Source organism: Electrona antarctica (genome assembly GCF_951216825.1).
Source record: "Electrona antarctica genome assembly, chromosome: 1".
Taxonomy (NCBI): domain Eukaryota; kingdom Metazoa; phylum Chordata; class Actinopteri; order Myctophiformes; family Myctophidae; genus Electrona; species Electrona antarctica.
Genome location: NC_136806.1, coordinates 10,756,773 through 10,778,420, shown reverse-complemented (window position 1 = coordinate 10,778,420; position 21,648 = coordinate 10,756,773). Strand labels below are relative to the sequence as shown.

The 21,648-nt window shown below is 44.1% G+C and overlaps 1 protein-coding gene across 2 annotated transcripts; it reads right to left on the bottom strand.

The window, feature by feature from the left end:
* Positions 1-10,115: 10,115 nt before the first annotated feature.
* Positions 10,116-19,836, bottom strand: LOC306941030 (ubiquitin-conjugating enzyme E2 2-like). 2 transcript variants are annotated; one of them, XM_079526334.1, is made up of 8 exons: positions 19,691-19,836; positions 18,865-19,517; positions 17,369-17,507; positions 12,212-12,336; positions 11,910-12,055; positions 11,384-11,486; positions 10,907-11,043; positions 10,116-10,822 (listed from the first exon to the last, which is right to left on the bottom strand). In XM_079526334.1, exons 3-8 carry the CDS (start codon positions 17,379-17,381, stop codon positions 10,705-10,707), a joined length of 642 nt encoding a protein of 213 aa, XP_079382460.1. In that variant the 5' UTR covers positions 17,382-17,507; positions 18,865-19,517; positions 19,691-19,836; the 3' UTR covers positions 10,116-10,704. The 2 variants fall into 2 exon arrangements, with proteins under 2 accessions (XP_079382460.1, XP_079382459.1); XM_079526333.1 differs by lacking the exon at positions 18,865-19,517.
* Positions 19,837-21,648: the final 1,812 nt, after the last annotated feature.

Here is a 21,648-nt window from a genome sequence, read left to right as displayed (position 1 = left end):
TGCAAAGGGTGAAATATTGTCATAATGTACGTTGTGTTTGTTTTGGAAAGGAAAAAGGGTTTTAATGTACTTTTTAGTGACGTTAGGGTAGAGTTTGTTCTTTTCTCCTGCTCCTCGTCCGAGACGACACACACACATCAAAGGGATTTGATACCACACAGTACTTGTGACACTCACACACACACACACACACCAGAGACTGGCAGCTGATTGGCTCATTCAGGGTTGCCAGGTTGGTGGCTGTCAGGTTGTCTAATGCCTGCTGCATTGTGTGTGTGTGTGTGTGTGTGTGTGTGTGTGTGTGTGTGTGTGTGTGTGTGTGTGTGTGTGTGTGTGTGTGTGTTCCTAATCCTATGACGGCAGTGCAGTCACCGTAATGTTCATATTTTTCACCACCTAGTCTGTATTTTCTCTTGTGTTTTGGCTTAGAGTCTTTATAGAATATCATTACTGTATGTTTGTGAGTGATTGATGTTACAGTTGAGTTACTAGTACATTTGCTGTGGAAAATGCCCTCAAGTCAGTTGTGGTTATACTGAGGTTAATTTCTACTCAGATATGGACCCTGCACAAAACACAGTTGAAGATCTGATGTTAAGGATCTGCCACCATGAACACGTTGGGAATTCAAAAGATGTCTGCCTATACACAGTTGATGGAATGCCATTGACTGATGACCCTTTCTTCAACACATGTAAGACATGCATGACCTGCCATTGAATAACTTTGATATTGCAGCTGAACCACGTGATCTGTTTCTAAGTGGTTTGCTGTGTTTTGTTAGCCCTGATGAAGACCGGTATAGGTCGAAACATGTTTGGTTTAATAAAGTTTTCCTCCTTTTGAACTATTAAAGGACCACTTCACCACTTTTCAACTTCTCTTCCTATAATTGGTCCTAACTAATGTTCATGATAAAATACCACAATTTTTTTCTACTCAGTCTGTGTCTCATAGGAAGGCTGTGGGCAGTTCAGAAACCCGTCCACCAGTGACATCATCGATGGTGAATCCAAGCTAATAGAAACGGCAGGCTTTCTTTTCCTGAAAAGTTGCAATGCAAAAGTTGAAGCCATCGTTCTCACGATAATAAAAATCTAAATATATTTTAAAACAAATCTTGTTTAAAAAAAGATCTGCCTAATGATGATGTCACTGGTGGACGGGTATCCGAACTGCCCAAAGCCCTCCTATGAGACACAGAATGAGTAGGAAAGAATGGTGGTGTTTTATCATGAACATTAGTGAGGACCAATTGTATGAAGAGATGTTGAAAAGTGGTGAAGTGGTCCTTTAAGTGTGCCTGGATCTCCGCTTTTTTCTATAGATGTTTTATCCCGATTGATCCCAGGAGCGCCTTTTTACTATTATATTTCGTATACCTGCACGTCTCCTTCGAGCACCTGGTTGCTTCCTTGCCTCAACTTTGATTGCTTTTTTTATGATCAAAGCTTGATTTACGAACGCAATTCAACATCTTGTTTGACCAACATTACAACTTTGGACAACATTTTATCAAAAGCAAAGTGAAAACTGGTCCATGTTATGATATGTGGCTGGAATACAGCAGACAAATGATTATGTAGTGATGTGATGAGTATTTGTATTCACAGCAAACATCATGTGCTAATTTCTGTCAATCAACGTTTCTAATTTACAGGGACCTTAAAAGACAGACACATTGAAAATGGAGCAGAGTTGTATGCGATATTTACACCAAAGCATAACCTAAAGCAATCCCCTGCAATGCAAAGGCAAGAAACTCCTGAAGTCTTGGGAGGAGAAGATACTGTTCGATGCCACGTGATGCTGAGGGTGAGCTGAATGATTTAGACCGGTGGTGGTTCCCAAACTTTTCACTCAGCCTGTGACCCAATTTGATATTCGCCCGGTACCAAAACTAGTGAAAATAGCAGATCGGCTATTTTCACTACTTCTTAAATATTTGTTCTTATTTCGCTCACTGTTTGGTGATTTAGATGATGATGATGAACCCTATTGGATGTGTTTTTCAGCACCAGCGTCAGGCGGAGATCTCTCTCTCTCTCCCACCCTGCCTCTGTATATGTGTGCATGGGTGATGCCATTTATTCGTCTGTGTGGACGCCCACAAAACATTGCTATAGTTATCGTGTTTGGTGTGAACAGCTCTTAATCCACCATTTCTTCTTAGGGAAAGTTTGAGATCAAAGTGGACTTGGCAACTGACACAATCAGCTACTTGAAACTCAAGCTTGCAAATGAAAGTGGAATTCCAGCTCATGTTCTCCATTACAGGTAATTTAAAATCATTACTGTGTAAAGCATGGAAATGATCACACACACTGTCAGTTAAATACATAGGCACATTACCTATTGGAAATTCAGCTTATTAAAATAACACTAACCAAATCCTATGACTCATTAAAAGTATTTTTTTTTTGTGTAAATGTTTTTTATAGACAAATTAAATTAGATATTTATATATACATACTGTACAGAAAGGGGATTGTAATGATTTATACATCTCATTACTATATACCTTTTTTCCCTTATTTCTTTTCAGTGGTGATCATGCTGGTGGAGAGACCCTGCAAAGCTGTGGTGTCTCTGAGGAGTCGACGGTGTACTTTTCTTTGTCCACATTTTGTAAAGCGACTCCAGGCGCCAACGAAGTCTTCACGAATGGTGTTGTACCATCAGTCCAGCAAACGCAGAAAGGGCTGAGTGTGTTCTTCTCCTCACTTTATGCGATTGTAAGGACACCTTTCTTATTATATTTTGCGTCATATACTGTATCGTTTGTTAACATTGGGTTGGAAGTAGGGATGTCCCGATCACGTTTTATTGCTCCTCATCCGATTCCGATCATTTGATTTTGAGTATCTGCCGATACCGATTCTTCCCGATCCGATATTTATATATTTATAGAACCATATCACAATAGTACAATATCCAAAATCACAGACAATATCCAGTAGAATGTCATGATATGGATATAATATTGATACTAGGGATGTCCCGATCACGTTTCTTTGCTCCCGATCCGATTTCGATCATTTGAAAATTACATCATCGGCCCCGATTTCCAATCACGTGATCGGATCGGGACAACCCTAGTTGGAAGTAAAGACTTGTACTGTCCTTTTAGTTTACCAGCTCAGTGGCCTTGTGGTTAGAGTGTCCGCCCTGAGACTGGGAGGTCGGGGTTCGATCCCCGGCCGGGTCATACCAAAGACTCTAAAAAAAAATGGGACCCAGTGCCTCCCTGCTTGACACTCAGCATCAAGGGTTAGATTGGGGGTGAGTCCCTGCGACATACTAGCGTCATGTCCAGGGGGTGTACTTGTACATCAAGCTGCCTCACGCTACAGAAACAGGAGATAGGCTCCTGCCCTATGGGCCTCATGGCTCGGCAAGGTCCTTTCAGTTTAATATTAGATATTTAGATTAGGGATGCCCCGAAAGGGAAATTCTTGGCCGAAACCGAATGCTGAATATAGGAAACAGTTGGCCGAAAACGAATATCCGAATATGATTAATATTATATATCTTTTTTCCTACCATTGCTTTCATGGCCGTACCTTAAAGCAAAATAAAAGGTTATGGCAAAACTTAACTTAAATAATAATCACAATTATGTCTCCCCCCTCCCTATTCCAAAGCCCCCCCAGGTACATTATATATTTAAACTATTTTCAGCAATGGTACACTTATTTTTTCAGTGGGTAGATCTTGTTGAGCTGGTCATTTTGAAAGTAGATCTCACGTCATAAATGTGTGGGCACCCCTGGCATACACTATTCGGTGATATATTTTCTGCCTATTCTTCGAGCCATTTTCTGCCGAATATTTTCTGCGGCCAAATATTCGGTGCATCACTAATTTAGATAGTTGATCAGATGTTTGTCAGAGGGATATATAGGCGCACATTCTATATGTTGTCACAGTCTGTTTTAAGTTTGTATACTATACAAAATAAAGCCTGTGTTTTTAATTTTAGAAAAGCAGAGACTCGGGAGAACGATTCGAGAAAGTGGTTGCATACATACGAAGACTCACAGGATGCAACCCTCTGGCTCAAAGTCTGTACCAGTTGCTCTGCAGGAATGAGGGTGTCTCCAGGACTCAGGAGGTAAACCGTAAGAGATGGTATAATCTTGCAATGTTAAATGATTCATTATTTTGTTGGTAGAAGTCTTATGATATTTATTTTTCCCCCTTTTCAGATAGCCATCGTTGAAGCCTTGTACACACTCTTTAGAGAACTTTTGCCAAGACTGGGGGAAAATAGAGGTGCAAAGACCATTGAGGACCTTGACGTCTTTGAGAATTCAACGCTCTGCTGGGCCTATCTTATCTCTGAAGCACAGGTATGTTGATGTTTAGCAGTATTTCTATTGTGTAAATCAGACAGCTGCATGTTGAATATTGAAACATTTACAATGTAGCACGTTGGAGCTGTTACAGGGCAACTGCAAAGCAGAGATTTCACTTGTGTTAAGCTGCTGTCGTGGTTGACATATCTGAGAGTGCTGCTGAGTCTGATAAATAGATAAATATAATATATATTCTTCCATGCATTATTAAAACCACAAAATAAAGTAGTCCGCCTCGTGAATCACAATGTATTTGTTTCATCACAGCCCTGAGTAATATTTGTTTAACCAATCTCTTGCACTTAACGGTAACTAGTGGAAGTGCTGTTTTGTTTATTTAAATGTATTGCTTTGACTGGAAAGTCAGATTTGATCCTGTTTGGTTCATTTACTTTACCATGACAGAGTTATGTTTTTGAGTCTTTTCTGTTTGCCCGGGGGTGCAGTACTTAGTTTAGACAGTACTTAGTTTAGACTAGTCATTGGTTAGACCAGTCATTAGTCTTACAACTACAAGCCATCTAAAACCCTCATCCTAACCCTAACCTCCCACGGGGCAGCACACCTGAACCTAACCTTAACCCTCTCCCAACCCTTATGTCTAACCAATGACTAGTCTAAACTAAGTATGCACCCCTCTGCGCACAGCTGATCTCAAACTACTGATACTGATACCAAAAACATGACAACATGCACTATGACCACCCTTATGCATGCACACAGCACACAGTTGATTCCGTTATGGTTCGTCTCAAAGGATATGCGACAAGTCATCTATCACAGAATACACACTCCCTATGATGCAAACGCATGTAATACTATTTACTGCATGCACAGTAAATAGTATTATTGGGACATGCTTCTTAAGCAGCCGCATTCTTCCACTTTAGAACCCCTTTCTTGTTTTATATACTGTATACAATAACGGGTATGTCTGGGAATATAGATGATTTATTTTGAACACACTCCTATAGCAGTGAATTTAATCCAAGTCAAATCTTTACTCTCTTGTTCCGGCAGAAAGAAACCTCGGAACGTGAGAACTATGCACCAATACGTCTGAGATCACATGAAGGCGTACGTTTCATTGACCCCGTCAGAGTACCTGGAGTAGCAGATGTCTTTGAAAGAGCATTTGTTGTCCAGAGAATCCAAGGTAAATGCAACTCTTACACATGGCTAACACTGTTAATGAGACAATGTAGAAAGCCTTCATGTGTTGGCCAAAATGTTCAGTATTGCACATCTGCAACGTAATCAAAAAGGTCAACCAAAGAACAAGATTCCAAGACTCACTGGTTAACAAAAACACCTTGAAGACCCTAACAGGAGCCATCGTACAAGGTTTCTTCGACTACGCTTGCACCTCCTGGTACCACAGCAGTGACAGCACCTCTAAGGCCCTTAAAACAAGGCTCCAGACTTCCCAAAACAAACTGGTCAGGCTACTACTTGGCCTCACTCCCCGAACCCACCTCACCCCTGCCCACTTTGACAGGCTGGAATGGCTTAGGGTTGACGACAGAGTACAGCACCTTGCAATGGGTCTGGTCCACAAGATTCGCTACACCACCAAGATACCCATGTACCTGTCTAAATACTTCCTTAATGTCAACAAAGTCCACACCCACAACACCAGAGGGAGTTCAACAAGCCATGTGCAACCCAGATTTCGCTCCTATGCCAACAAAATGTGGAACGCCCTACCAACAGTCCAGGGCCGGTCCTGAGCAATCTTTTTTTTTTTTTTTACTCTGTCCCAAAAATTTAGGAGACACTGTGGAGGCACTGGGGGGGACAGTGGGGACACTGTGGAGGCACTGGGGGTCCATTGGGGAGGCACTGTGGGGACACTGGGGAGGCTCTGAGGCACTGGCGGGACACTGGCACTGGGGAGACACTGGGGAGGCACTGGGGGGGCACTGGGGGGACACTGGGCAGACAGAGTTGGGACAGAGCACCCCGCCCCCCCCCCATGGCGCTGCTTCGTCAGCCTGTAGGAAGAACCGGGCCTGCAACAGTCATTAAGACATGCAAATCCCTTGACTCCTTCAAAACTGCTCTCAAAGGGCACCTACGGACGGCTGCAATTCGAAACCGGCCCCCGTAAAATCTGAATCCCCCACCCACACCTGTTCCCCCTCACTGTATATGTTTCTTTTCCCTTTTTACCTCCTATGATGATTTCCTTTTGACTATATAGTTGTGTATATTCGTACGTCTCTAAATGTTTTGATGAATTGAAAATGGTGGGCCCTATTGTAAACAAGTGTAATGCTTTATGGTGTCGTCCACTCACTGTTAACAGTTTTTGTATTGAGTTGTACTTGAAATGTACTGTAATTCTGCAAACTGTTAATAAATCAATCAATCAATCAAAAGCTACCACATTTACAACTTAGATTTCTGTTTACTGCAGTAAAGTACACAAGCTGTAATTTCTGAAAATCATAATAAGAGATGTTGGTTATTTTGTCACAAAAGTCATATTGACATTTTTAATTTAGTGTAGGCCTATGTACTGTACAAATTCACTAGCCTTGGATCAAGAATGTTTTCTAGATTTATTTTAAAAATGAATTTAGTGTAGGCCTATGTACTGTACAAATTCACTAGCCTTGGATCAAGAATGTTTTCTAGATTTATTTTAAAAAATAATTTAGTGTAGGCCTATGTACTGTACAAATTCACTAGCCTTGGATCAAGAAAGTTTTCTAGATTTATTTTAAAAATTGAAAATGGAGGACACAATGGAAACACGCTAGTGCTTTCTTTCTTTAATCCTCCTTTAATATCAGAGCTTGTATTGAAGTGTAATCTACTGTGCTTATTCTACAAACTGTTCAAGTTTTCAATCAGTCTTGTTGATCCAAGGCTACAAATTCACATGCATTTTGTACATAATTATCCAATAATCTTACCCATGTTGTCTAAATCTTCATCAGATACACCATCAATGAAATCTCGTTCATCTTTCACACCGAACTGAATGAATTGGTTGTAGTAAGACTCCAGTCTGTGACTTTCTAGTACGTTGTACATTATGGACCTGGTAGCCATCTGAAGAAAAGGTAAACAATTATGTTACCCGAGTCCTTGCAGTGTAGCCCCTAAGCCCCGCCGCCATGCAGTGAAGGCTTGCGTATAATAACCTTTATCAACTTTAATGATACAGTACGTGTTACAGAAATGCCCATGAATGAATGCAACTGTGATCAAGAAATGTAACTAACCTTGCACGGCTACCATGCACCACCAACACCATACAGACCACGACCTGCAATTTGCTCACAATCACATCGGATTACAGTTCACTTTCTGCCTCCAACTTTTTAGGTAAAGGGGCGTGGCTTACTGGGGGGGGGGGGGGATCATGTGCATTTCAGGAACATTTTGGAAGTAAATGGTCACATCGATTCATTGTCATCTGTAGAAGTCCTAAATTGTAGTCAATTATGGAATAATAGCCTTACAATTTAATATTACACAAGATTCTGGGAGGGGGATGGAATGTGGCAAAGTGCAAAAAGGACTTAAAAGGATCATGGCTGCAGCAGCAAATTAAGTCAATTAACAAACTCCTCCCCATACAAATGTGTTCATTTCTTCACTGCAGGGTCCATTACCAGATTACCTAACCTGACTCCGCCAGATGGGGCAGCAGAGAGTACACTGGGTTCCCCCCTCCTGCTCCCATCTGGGAACTCTCAGGCAGACTTGATGCCCGGCCACAAAACGCCTGGCCAATCAGCAGCAGCTAGAGGCGGGATCAAGGCAGCAGGCTACCATGAATATGTAAGATTATTATTATCTAAGAAATGTATTTCATTAATTAATTTAATAAAATCATAGCTTAAGCTGTCTTGCTATAGGCTATTTTATACAGTTATCATTCATTAGGACAATCATTGAGTCCAGCTGGCTGCAAGTATTCCAGGACAATGAAACTGTGTTGAGAGAAGGGCAGCGGTGGCCTAAGGGTTAGAGGAGCGCCCTTGTTGCCGGAAGGTTGCCGGTTCGATTCCCCGGACGGGCAGGAAAAATCTGGGTGGGGAAGTGATTGTCATCACTCACCCAACACCGCTGAAGTGCCCTTGAGCAAGGCACTGAACCCCCAACTGCTCCTCCTGGAGCTGCTTAGTGGCCAACAGTATAAGACTGTGGTTGTACTGGTCAGCTCCCAGGTTTTAATTTGTGTGTTTCTATGTGCAGGGCGTTGCTGAAAATGAGCACCTGTGCTCAGCTACTTCCCTGGGTAAAAAAAAAGAAAAAAATAAGGGACTTAGAGACCCCACCACTGTAGGCCATCTGCGAGGAAGAATATACAGTATATAATTTTTAATTTCATAAACACTATCATCTGTCCAGTGCAACCCCAGATGTGTGGGCGCGCGCCGGTTTTGCGGGTGGTCTTTTTGTGGGGTCCGTCCCTTGTGCCATAACTTCCATTTCATGTCCTTGGACAGTAAAATAAGCAATACGTACTAATCTCATTAGTCTGAAACTAAAACTGACTGATGGCAGCCAGCACATTAAAAGTATAATTATGATAGTGGAATAAGATTATCATTACTTGAAGGACCAATGGCCCTTATTGGCCCCCCACATACGCTCTTGGCCCCCCACATAAGCCCTTATTGGTCCCCCACATAAGCTCTTATATATTGCCCCCCCACATAAGCCCTTATTGGTCCCCCACATAAGCTCTTATATATTGGCCCCCCACACAAGCCCTTATTGGCCCCCCACATAAGCCCTTATTGGCCCCCCACATAAGCTCTCATTGGCCCCCCACACAAGCCCTTATTGGCCCCCCATATAAGCCCTTGTTGGCCACACGTCCCCCCCCCACATACCCTTATGTCGACTGAAAAATAAATCTTGTTTTCTTTGAGGGAAAGGGCACTTTGATGCAAAAGGGCAGGGGCTGAAGTCCCCCGAGCCCCCCCCCCCCCCCCCTTTCTGCACGTGCCTGGCATACACTCTCCCACATTTGATGCGTCCTCCGCAAACAGATGAGTTTTTGAATGGTGCTAGCCACTCCTAGGCTTCGTACAGACATATCAGACGAACATGCTCTGTGCTGTCCGTGTTTCATGGCCGCCTCAATGCTTTTCCAATGGAAGTCACGTGGTTTGACCAAACAGTTGTGTGTGATGGGGGGGAGGGGGGGGGCAATCAAACACAAGTGTTTGGTCAAACCATGTGACTTCCATTGGAAAAGCATTGGGGCGGCCATGAAACACAGGCAGAGCAAAGCACAGTTGTTCTTTATGTGTGTACGAAGCCCTATACGCAGCCATGTGTCCCTATACTTCCCTGTGTCCGAGCACAAACAGCTGAAACACCTCGCTATTACCACTGGAAAAACAAATCAACAATCAATAATGTGCACACATTATAGGACACACCGTAAGTTATGCTTGGGACACACGACACACCGGTTGCATGGATGTACAGATGGACAGAGAAAGACAGATCGGTCTTTGGGTAATATACGGATATGTATGGGTAAATAAATAGTCAACTCTATGACACCAAGGGAATTGTATCCTGGGAACTACAAGGTCTTCACAAATCACAATTTAGTTAAAGCATAAAGCCAGGGAACCTGCTTACACAATGTAAATCCCCAGCCAGTTTCATGGGTGTAGGCCTACTGAAGCATATCAACTTTATTTCATACACCGATCACAATGAAACATTAAAATAGGATGGATCCAAGAGCTTAGATTGTTTTTATATTTTAATAGGGACTGGAAAATCACAGGTTGAAGTAGACATAAAATGCAATATTGCCACATCCATCATAAACATAATACCTTTATGATGCCCTTTTGAATAGAATAGTGAATTAGGCAGACTATTTCAACAGGAAAGATAAACATCCAAACCTCTTAAACATCGAATTAAAGATCAAGTACCAAATTGTTTGAGCAATTATTACAAGAGTCACAAAACCCAAGATCTCTTCAGTGCGCACTGACGTCATTGATCATACATTTTGGCATGTTTAGTGTTGCCTTTTAAAGAAATTTAAAGTACATTGAAAAAGAAAAAAAACTAAATTCAAACATGCATGACATGATTGTTTGTGTGCAGCTCGCCACATCATGTACATCAAGTTCAGTGCAAAAGGCAGTAATGGCAGAAAATGTTATAGTGTAAAGTAAAGTTTCACTTGTGATGTGATGGGATGAAAAAGAACCCCTAACTGGTAATGAAGAACTTAACTGAAATAGAAATCCCTCACATCATGATGGAACAAGTGTTAATGTGTTAATGTGAGGTTACCCACCAACACTGTCCAGTGTTTGGCCTATACCCTCAGATCCACCTTCTCCTTCTACACCCAGGTTCCAATTTGATCGGTACGGAGCTCCTTCGCCATTTTCCTCATGGCGTGGTTTGTTTTAAGGTCAGATTTTGTGAGAGGACGGCCTTTGGGATCCTGATTTACATGCCTGGAAAAACAATGTTCAATAAATTAGAATACAAGACAATTCCGCCAGCGAGACATTTCTTGGGGGTGGGGGGGGAGACCTTACGTTTTGAGGTATTCCTCAATGGCCTTTCGTTCGTATACATCTCCAAATTTTGTTTTCACAGGGTCCCTAAACATCTTCTTGGTCAGTGGACAGATCAGATGTTGGGGTGGAGCATCCAGAGTTGGACCCACCAGTTTCTATAGGACAGAATGAAAATAATTTAGTTAAGTTTAGTAGGTAAGTTGTCCAATGATCTACAACAAGTCCATATCATAATTTCACTAAAAGGAATAAGTTTAAAAGGCAGGTGGCTTGCACACATCCAGTTCCTGGCTGGTGCCGGACCAAGGCAAGTACAATGAAAAGAAGAGAGTCCGCACACAGGATTGCTCCAATTGTGTTCTTTTATTGAAACACCATAGTTAAGACACAACGTTTCGACCGCAGGCGGCCTTCATCAGGTGATGACCTGATGAAGGCCGCCTGCGGTCATGTGTGCGGACTCTCTTCTTTTCACTAAAAGGAATAACTCATCACCTTCTCCACATCATCAATTGAGGTCCCGGCATTTTTTTCTGTATTCTCCTTGGCTGCTTGATTGTATCTATCAGGGCTGGTCAAGAAGTCCTCCGCCAAAATGCTTCCAAAGGGAAAGATACATACGGTATTCATTTTAAACACATGATTAAATCAATATACAGTTACCAACATAACGTATAAAAAGCATGCATTGGCCTGGGCCGCGGTCGTCGGTCGAGCAGTCCAGGCACCTAGGCTGGATTGACGGCATGTCGCGGGTTCGAGTCCCGATCCCGACGACCGTTGCCACATGTCTTCCCCCATCTCTCTCCCCCTTTAAGTCAAAATACTGTAAAATCTCTCAATAAAGGCAAAAACCGAAAAAATATCTTTAAAAAAAAGCATGCATTTCCTTGACACATTTAAATTGCCTATTTATGCCTTATGAAAAGCACTGTCTGTCAATTGACTTTGTGTATGAAAGGTGCTAAATAAACATACATTGGCCATGATTACATTTGGAAATCAAAGTCTTAAAAACAACCTGTCCAGGGGGTCTTCAGGCTCAGGGATGATGAGCAGTCCATACATGGCATCCAGGATTTCTCTCATGGTGATTTGGGCGTTGTAGTTACGGTCAAATATATTGTGGCAGATTCGGCCCACGCTGTTGATGTTGCAGTGATGTATCTTTGCTTATGTTAAGAAAACATTTTTTGAATTGCTATGAGTTCTGATACATTGTTTTCAATAGTATAAACTTAGGATCAAACAAATGTATGCATCACAGTATATCAATATTAATGGTCATTCATGTCTGTAAGTGGTGTGTAATAATGAGGATACACGTGTGACGAAGCGGACCAGAGGAGGTTTCACAGGATAGTCAGGACCAAACTGGCAGTAGAGCTCAAAGACTCCTTTCTCATACGGCGTGTCAGGAGGACCTTCCATGGCCAGCTTCCAGAAGGCTGAAAGGTTTAAAAGGAGCAGGATTGCATGCTGAATACTTAATTTTAGTTTCAAATCACTTTTGAATATCCCTATGGAGTGCTAGGACTATATAGACTATTGACTAGAGCACAAACAACTACCAATATTGATTGGAAAACTGATAAAGTCCTGCATAGATTATTCAAGGGTTAGTCAAATAAGTAGGCATGTGTCAACTCATAAACCAACTAAATGGAAAATGCGACACTCCAAAATAAAAGATGGAAAATGCAAGACTGGCTCAGATGCAATTTCTCATATTTATTTGCGAACGCTGACGTGTTTCGGCAGAGCCTTCTTCAGAGCAGACTACAAGTAGTAGGCATGGATACCGGAGAACTCGCCAGTTTACCAAGTCGCCACGGCGAAAATTCTTCATCAATGTCTTCATCGTTATGCTAACATGCTGTCTTCATCAGTGTAGTATGTCAAATTCACAGATGTTATAGTTCATTTCGAAAGTGATCAAATTATTTTGTGCAATTAAATGGTCAGCTAGATGATGATAAAAAGGTGAGTATGTGAATACCAATGATAAGTAGGCCTACCATTTCAGGAATTGTTTACTAATGAATTACATTGTTTCGGTACTTTGGTGTTTAAACTTTTAGCATTCCTACTTTCTCTCTAAACAACTATCCTCTCTCTCTCTCTCAATTCAATGCAATTTAAATGAAGGTGAAGTAAAACTAAAATGCACTAAATCGTGGCGAGTTGGTAAACTGGCGAGTTCTCCGGATACCGTAGGCATGCATCGTTTGTGCTGGGATCCTTCCAACTTGACTGCACCTACATGCCACTTGGGACTTGGGGGAATCCTTACCAGGTGTTCAAACCAAGCAGATTTCTCTGTAATAATGGAGGAGGAGGGGCATATTAATAACTCTATCCTCCTCCTGGATAACCAAGTTCCTCATCCTTTGACAGAGGGTGAGCTTGACCACTGCCACTCGTATTGGCAATGATATACTTTTGGTCAATACTGTTATGGGCTGGCTGCGTTTCTGTTTTTTTTCCTTTTCCCTATATGGTCTGGCATGGGCGTGTGACTGGCTTCCTGGGCTGTGACGTGCTATCTACTTCCTGTGGAACTGCACACCTTGGGGTCATCTCCTCATCAAGCCCAGCTGATAAAAACCCTGGCTCTTCACGCCAGCCCTTGCCAAATTATCAAATAAAAGGCAAAAAAAGATATCTTAAAAAAAAGAAAATACCTTGACCTCAAAATCACAGGTGTAGGTCGGAAAGCTTAGTTCCTTACATCTTGCAAGACTAGCTCCGTATGCACGCGTGCACACACACACACACACACACACACACACACACACACACACACACACACACACACACACACACACACACACACACACACACACACACACACACACACACACACACACACACACACACACACACACACACACACACACACACACACACACACACACACACACACACACACACACAGAAAAGAAAACAATATGATACATGTTAAAGCACATTAACATGTTTTTGTTTTTGAATGAAGTGAAATCACTGAATATACCTTTAACCAAAGTAAAAGTGCTAAACTGTTTAGTTTTTTTTGTAGCAGATTTAAATGTGTTTTTTACCATTACTTATACCAACACTTATACATGGCAGATACACTATATGCTGAGCATGATTTCTCCACTACACCGAGTGGCGCGCTACGAGCTTGTAGATGTGCTATTTAAAACCTTTGCTTCTGTAGAACGCCACAACGGTAAGGCCTTCCGGTCTGATTTACGGATATGTTATAGAGCTCCACGAGACGCACGCGTGGAACTGTAGTACGTCCTCGGGCGACCTTTCTAGTCGACATGGCGCGCGCGAACGTTCCACTACACCGAGTGGCGCGCTACGAGCTTGTAGATCTGCTATTTAAAACCTTTGCTTCTGTAGAACGCCACAACGGTAAGGCCTTCCGGTCTGATTTACGGATATGTTATAGAGCTCCACGAGACGCACGCGTGGGACTGTAGTACGTCCTCGGGCGACCTTTCTAGTCGGCATGGCGCGCGCGAACGTTCCACTACACCGAGTGGCGCGCTACGAGCTTGTAGATCTGCTATTTAAAACCTTTGCTTCTGTAGAACGCCACAACGGTAAGGCCTTCCGGTCTGATTTACGGATATGTTATAGAGCTCCACGAGACGCACGCGTGGAACTGTAGTACGTCCTCGGGCGACCTTTCTAGTCGACATGGCGCGTGCGAACGTTCCACTACACCGAGTGGCGCGCTACGAGCTTGTAGATGTGCTATTTAAAACCTTTGCTTCTGTAGAACGCCACAACGGTAAGGCCTTCCGGTCTGATTTACGGATATGTTATAGAGCTCCACGAGACGCACGCGTGGAACTGTAGTACGTCCTCGGGCGACCTTTCTAGTCGACATGGCGCGCGCGAACGTTCCACTACACCGAGTGGCGCGCTACGAGCTTGTAGATCTGCTATTTAAAACCTTTGCTTCTGTAGAACGCCACAACGGTAAGGCCTTCCGGTCTGATTTACGGATATGTTATAGAGCTCCACGAGACGCACGCGTGGGACTGTAGTACGTCCTCGGGCGACCTTTCTAGTCGGCATGGCGCGCGCGAACGTTCCACTACACCGAGTGGCGCGCTACGAGCTTGTAGATCTGCTATTTAAAACCTTTGCTTCTGTAGAACGCCACAACGGTAAGGCCTTCCGGTCTGATTTACGGATATGTTATAGAGCTCCACGAGACGCACGCGTGGAACTGTAGTACGTCCTCGGGCGACCTTTCTAGTCGACATGGCGCGCGCGAACGTTCCACTACACCGAGTGGCGCGCTACGAGCTTGTAGATCTGCTATTTAAAACCTTTGCTTCTGTAGAACGCCACAACGGTAAGGCCTTCCGGTCTGATTTACGGATATGTTATAGAGCTCCACGAGACGCACGCGTGGGACTGTAGTACGTCCTCGGGCGACCTTTCTAGTCGGCATGGCGCGCGCGAACGTTCCACTACACCGAGTGGCGCGCTACGAGCTTGTAGATCTGCTATTTAAAACCTTTGCTTCTGTAGAACGCCACAACGGTAAGGCCTTCCGGTCTGATTTACGGATATGTTATAGAGCTCCACGAGACGCACGCGTGGAACTGTAGTACGTCCTCGGGCGACCTTTCTAGTCGACATGGCGCGTGCGAACGTTCCACTACACCGAGTGGCGCGCTACGAGCTTGTAGATGTGCTATTTAAAACCTTTGCTTCTGTAGAACGCCACAACGGTAAGGCCTTCCGGTCTGATTTACGGATATGTTATAGAGCTCCACGAGACGCACGCGTGGAACTGTAGTACGTCCTCGGGCGACCTTTCTAGTCGACATGGCGCGCGCGAACGTTCCACTACACCGAGTGGCACGCTACGAGCTTGTAGATCTGCTATTTAAAACCTTTGCTTCTGTAGAACGCCACAACGGTAAGGCCTTCCGGTCTGATTTACGGATATGTTATAGAGCTCCACGAGACGCACGCGTGGGACTGTAGTACGTCCTCGGGCGACCTTTCTAGTCGGCATGGCGCGCGCGAACGTTCCACTACACCGAGTGGCGCGCTACGAGCTTGTAGATCTGCTATTTAAAACCTTTGCTTCTGTAGAACGCCACAACGGTAAGGCCTTCCGGTCTGATTTACGGATATGTTATAGAGCTCCACGAGACGCACGCGTGGAACTGTAGTACGTCCTCGGGCGACCTTTCTAGTCGACATGGCGCGTGCGAACGTTCCACTACACCGAGTGGCGCGCTACGAGCTTGTAGATGTGCTATTTAAAACCTTTGCTTCTGTAGAACGCCACAACGGTAAGGCCTTCCGGTCTGATTTACGGATATGTTATAGAGCTCCACGAGACGCACGCGTGGAACTGTAGTACGTCCTCGGGCGACCTTTCTAGTCGACATGGCGTGCGCGAACGTTCCACTACACCGAGTGGCGCGCTACGAGCTTGTAGATCTGCTATTTAAAACCTTTGCTTCTGTAGAACGCCACAACGGTAAGGCCTTCCGGTCTGATTTACGGATATGTTATAGAGCTCCACGAGACGCACGCGTGGAACTGTAGTACGTCCTCGGGCGACCTTTCTAGTCGACATGGCGCGCGCGAACGTTCCACTACACCGAGTGGCGCGCTACGAGCTTGTAGATCTGCTATTTAAAACCTTTGCTTCTGTAGAACGCCACAACGGTAAGGCCTTCCGGTCTGATTTACGGATATGTTATAGAGCTCCACGAGACGCACGCGTGGAACTGTAGTACGTCCTCGGGCGACCTTTCTAGTCGACATGGCGTGCGCGAACGTTCCACTACACCGAGTGGCGCGCTACGAGCTTGTAGATCTGCTATTTAAAACCTTTGCTTCTGTAGAACGCCACAACGGTAAGGCCTTCCGGTCTGATTTACGGATATGTTATAGAGCTCCACGAGACGCACGCGTGGAACTGTAGTACGTCCTCGGGCGACCTTTCTAGTCGACATGGCGCGCGCGAACGTTCCACTACACCGAGTGGCGCGCTACGAGCTTGTAGATCTGCTATTTAAAACCTTTGCTTCTGTAGAACGCCACAACGGTAAGGCCTTCCGGTCTGATTTACGGATATGTTATAGAGCTCCACGAGACGCACGCGTGGAACTGTAGTACGTCCTCGGGCGACCTTTCTAGTCGACATGGCGCGCGCGAACGTTCCACTACACAGAGTGGCGCGCTACGAGCTTGTAGATGTGCTATTTAAAACCTTTGCTTCTGTAGAACGCCACAACGGTAAGGCCTTCCGGTCTGATTTTCATATGTTATAGAGCCCAGCAACACCGGCCGACACCTCCAAGGCTTCCTGGGTGATGGCGAGGAGGAGGGCTGCCACGTCACCTCACAGTCCAACTGTCTGTATGTACGCCTCTGCTGTGCCTGAGGGAGGCACGCGCGCACACACACACGCACGCGCACACACACGCACGCGCACACACTCACCTGCCCAGGCCATTGATGCCAGACGACCCTCGGGCCAGGCACTGCAGCCTCAGCCTCTCCACGGGATCTGAACTCACACACAGACGTCTCTTGGCGTCCAGCGCCATCTCTCGGTCGTGCCTCGACGTCCTGGCCATGGCTGAACACACAGAGCACATTAATATAATGTGTAACATTATAGTGGATGCAGTTAGCTTAATGCTAATTCCGATTAGCAAATGTGACCAGATGGACACTGATGATACTTTTGGAATAAGAACCAAGTTCATAGACTAAGACTACGCCACTCTCAATGGGTGAGAGACCCGTATTCAGTATTTACTCTTGTAACCAAAATCCCCGTGCAAAGTACTTTATAGACGGACAGAGGCTTTTCTGTGTACAATCACTAGATCAACTTTATTCACAATTTCACATAATACAGATAGCAAAACCTTCATAAATGTTGTATTTAAATTACTTGACCGGAGGGACAATATAGCACTTCTCATAAACACAGCAAACTGTTAAGATAATAAGATATAAATCACTGCAAACTGTTACGAGAATAAGATATACATCACTGCAACCATCATGGCACTGCGGCTTATGTTGCGCACACAAAACACTTGCTGACTGTTAGTCAAAAGGTAAAAGCACACTAGAAGTGGGGAAGGGGGGTAACAACGGTCATTCAGTAAAATATACAGTACAGGGGGTTTCTTTCAATAAGGTTATATAAAATACTGGAGGCACTGAAGAGCATGGAAACAATTAAAAACAAAGTAAAACTGAGGAAAAGAGCAATGGCTGTCTGCTGACCACTCTGTGTCACCAGTTCAGCCTGCAATATACAACAGAGCAATTAGACACCGAGCACCCATCATAAGTACTCATTATAATATAAACATATACTGGCAAGCCTATCTTCCTACCTCCTAGGCCCAAGGCACTTATACCCAGCAGGCAGGATTCAGGCTAGCCAGGTCTGGATCCGTTCTGACATTGTTCTACCATGAAATACCTCCTTCTATGATGAATTCCTGTTCTGTCTATAGAAGTGTCTATTTGTACGTCTCTAAATGTTTTGATGATTTGAACATGGTGGACCCTATTGGAAACAAGTGTAATGCTTAATTGGGTCGTCCACTCACAGTTAACAGCCTTTGTATTGAGTTTGTGCTTGAAATGTACTGTAATTCTGCAAACTGTTAATAAATTCTTCAATCAATCAATCAAAACAGAAACAATATTAATTCCCCATCATAATAAATATGTGAATTAAAAGTATGACATAAGGTGGTTGCATGCCACCATAATCCACATTGAAGTGTGAGACTCATACCCGTGTTCTGTTAAATAGTATGTGTGGACACTGGGTCCAAGTGTAGTCTGCCCTGTACAGCCTAGCCCCACAACAGCACCAACAGTTTCTAGAACAGCACCAACAGTTTCTACAACTCTAAATCATACTAAATGCAACAGACTACAATGTGTAAGCCTTTGTTGTAACATACCTTGGTAAATTGATTTACACGGACGCGACGGGTGCTGCTGGGCACTGACGCTACATGCACACGACAGAACGAGAACAAACGTGAGCTTCATTGATCTCACGGGTCTCAAGCTACCGCTCTGCTCTGGGCAGGCAGCTCCAGGTCCTAATGTCCCACCCGTCACACATAGTTAGCTTCTTATCCATGCTACAGTACTTATACCATATCACTCATTTAGTCCGTTTTTAGATCAATAATAAACATTACTGTATTCTGGTGACTGGTTTAGCACAATACAAACTCGGACTCATTACATAACATGCAAATCACACCACCACTCAATATAAAAATAAAACGTTGTCATATACTTTGTTTACATTCAGACCCATGGCTTTGTACAACTACTGGCCAAAGTTGAATAATACATGTTCATTCACCATAAAAGCCAAAATCGCGACAGAGTCAGCTATTCATTCATTACTAACTATTTCACAGACCTTGATGTGACTGTTAGCTGTGATAAAGTAAACAAAGTGATGATGAATGACACGACACGAAACACACACACGTAGGATGTAGCTCTTCTCACAACATTGACGACACAGGTCGGTTCTTTATAAACGGGCATTTATTGGGCATTCTTCTCATCCCTCTGCTGTTCCATGCCGTGAGAACTATGTTCACACAAAATAATAAACACATAAACAATCAACAAATTACGTCGCAATACATAATATTGATCAAACAAAGAAATACAAAACATGTAGAAATGCGCGATGCGCAGGTGAACGTGAACGTCAAAACACCACAATACAACACAACAAAGATAACTCTCAAATAATAATACCTCGTTGGCCGCTTGTTGTGTAAAGAGGTTCTTGATGCTTCTTGAGTTTCATACAGTCATTTGAATGTCCTTTTGACCGTGTTTAATAACTTTAAACAGTTCAAACACACTACTCTGCTGCGAGTGTGCTTCCTTGTGCAGACCAGAGTCTGAATGAGTGAGAGAAATGTTTGTACCACCTGTGTGCAATGCCAGGCAATCATGCATCAATCAGTCAATCAATCATGGTCCAGTGTTGCTACTGACAGACAGGGAACTTGGTTCTGCCTCAGAAAGTTATCATCACATCATGTTTACATTTTTAACCTCATATGAAATCAATTATGAACCACATATGTATTATTGTATCATGACATTATTATGAATTATGCTTTATGAACTTATGACCATGAATTGTTGTATTTTAGCTATTTTAGTCTTTTTAAAGTAAGCATTTTAATAGCAGCACTTACATAGGAAGTCAGAGAAACGAATCAAAGAAAAGACCGTCATCTGCCAGTGGAATTCAGAACAGCGCCACAGCCCATCCACATGTATGAAGGCATATGCCTCTCCCCTCCTCTCCTCTCCTCTCTTTTTGAATGAACAGACAAAACACAAAACACAACATGTTCATTAATGTTATTCTTCACAAACTAGACATTTTATTCATATTTAGAAAATGCAGAATCCAATGGCGTCGGTCTGGGCTCTCCACACCGTTTGCAAAGGTCAATGGTCAGCAAAAAGACTGCAACGGTGACCCTTTGGGCCAAATTCTTAAAAAAACGGGGTGATATATATTTTTAAAAATATGTAAGAACCTCCAATATCCATATTCAGGACATGTCGAATCCAATGGAACCGGTCTCGAATTTCCACGACGTTTGCAAAGGTCAAAGGTCAGCCGAAAGACTGCCACGTGACCTTTGGGCCAAATGCCTTAACAATTAATTGATAGATATTTTTTTAAATATGTAACACCCCCGAATATCCATATTCAGGCCATGGCGAATAAAATGGCGTTGGTCTCGATTTTGTGGGACTCTTACAAGCGTCCGATAAAGGGAACTACACTGCAATGCTAGGCCTCGGGTCAGATTTGAGGTTCCCGAGGTCGCAGAAAAAAACTCAGACCATCACGAAGATCGGCTCGTCGCCGCGATCGCAGAGGTGTTTGGCCCATCCCGAACAGACTTACGATCGTCGGCGTAGGCGCGCGTGAACGTCAAACTTTGCTTCACTGGAACGCCACGACGGTGAGGCCTTCCGGGATGATTTTCGGATATGTTATAGAGCTCCCGGAGACGCACGCATGGATCTATAGAACGTCCTCGGGCGACCTTTCTAAGAGGCACGGTCTCGTTTCACTTTTTCAGCCAGGACGCTGTTAGAGTCTATGGGTCTATGACGTGTCTGCATGCACAGAGCCAAAGTGAAGGACGTTTTGTACGACTGTCGGAGGCGTACGTCCGAGACACCTAACCGTTCGTCTCGGCTGGCTCTCCGACATATCCGAACGTCGGACCGTGATGTTTTATCGTTGGCGCGTTGTCGCGCGTCAAAGTCGGCAATTTGTAGGCGTTCGTTCAAGGCTACCGCCGCGGCCGTATGTCCGTTTGGCCCGGAACCTATACGGCTGCGATCGGGGCCGCGACCCGGCCGCGGTGATGGTCTCGGATTTGTTCTGCGACTTTCGCGTCAAAGTCGCAAATTTCGAGGCTTTCGTGCAGGGCTACTGTCGCGACCGTATGTCCGTTTGGCCCAAACCCTATACGGCTGCGATCGGGGCCGCGACCCGGTTGCGGTAATGGTCTCGGATTTGTTCTGTCGAATTTCGCGACTTTTCTCGCTAACTTACTTTGTGTTAGCAGTTTATGCTAATGAAGGGCGTGGTTCCGGCTACTTTGTGGGTGTGGGTTATGCAAATTTGATGGGCGTGGTTTCGGCTACTTTGTGGGTGTGGTATATGCAAATTA

What these genes read in the sequence shown, in the direction of transcription:
- LOC306941030 (XM_079526334.1), bottom strand. An exon ending in CCTGAAGACCCCCTGGACAG is followed by an intron (nt 11,487 to 11,909) that starts GTTGTTTTTAAG and finishes TCCCTTTGGAAG; the next exon opens with CATTTTGGCGGAGGACTTCT. An exon ending in CAATTGATGATGTGGAGAAG is followed by an intron (nt 11,044 to 11,383) that starts GTGATGAGTTAT and finishes TCTGTCCTATAG; the next exon opens with AAACTGGTGGGTCCAACTCT.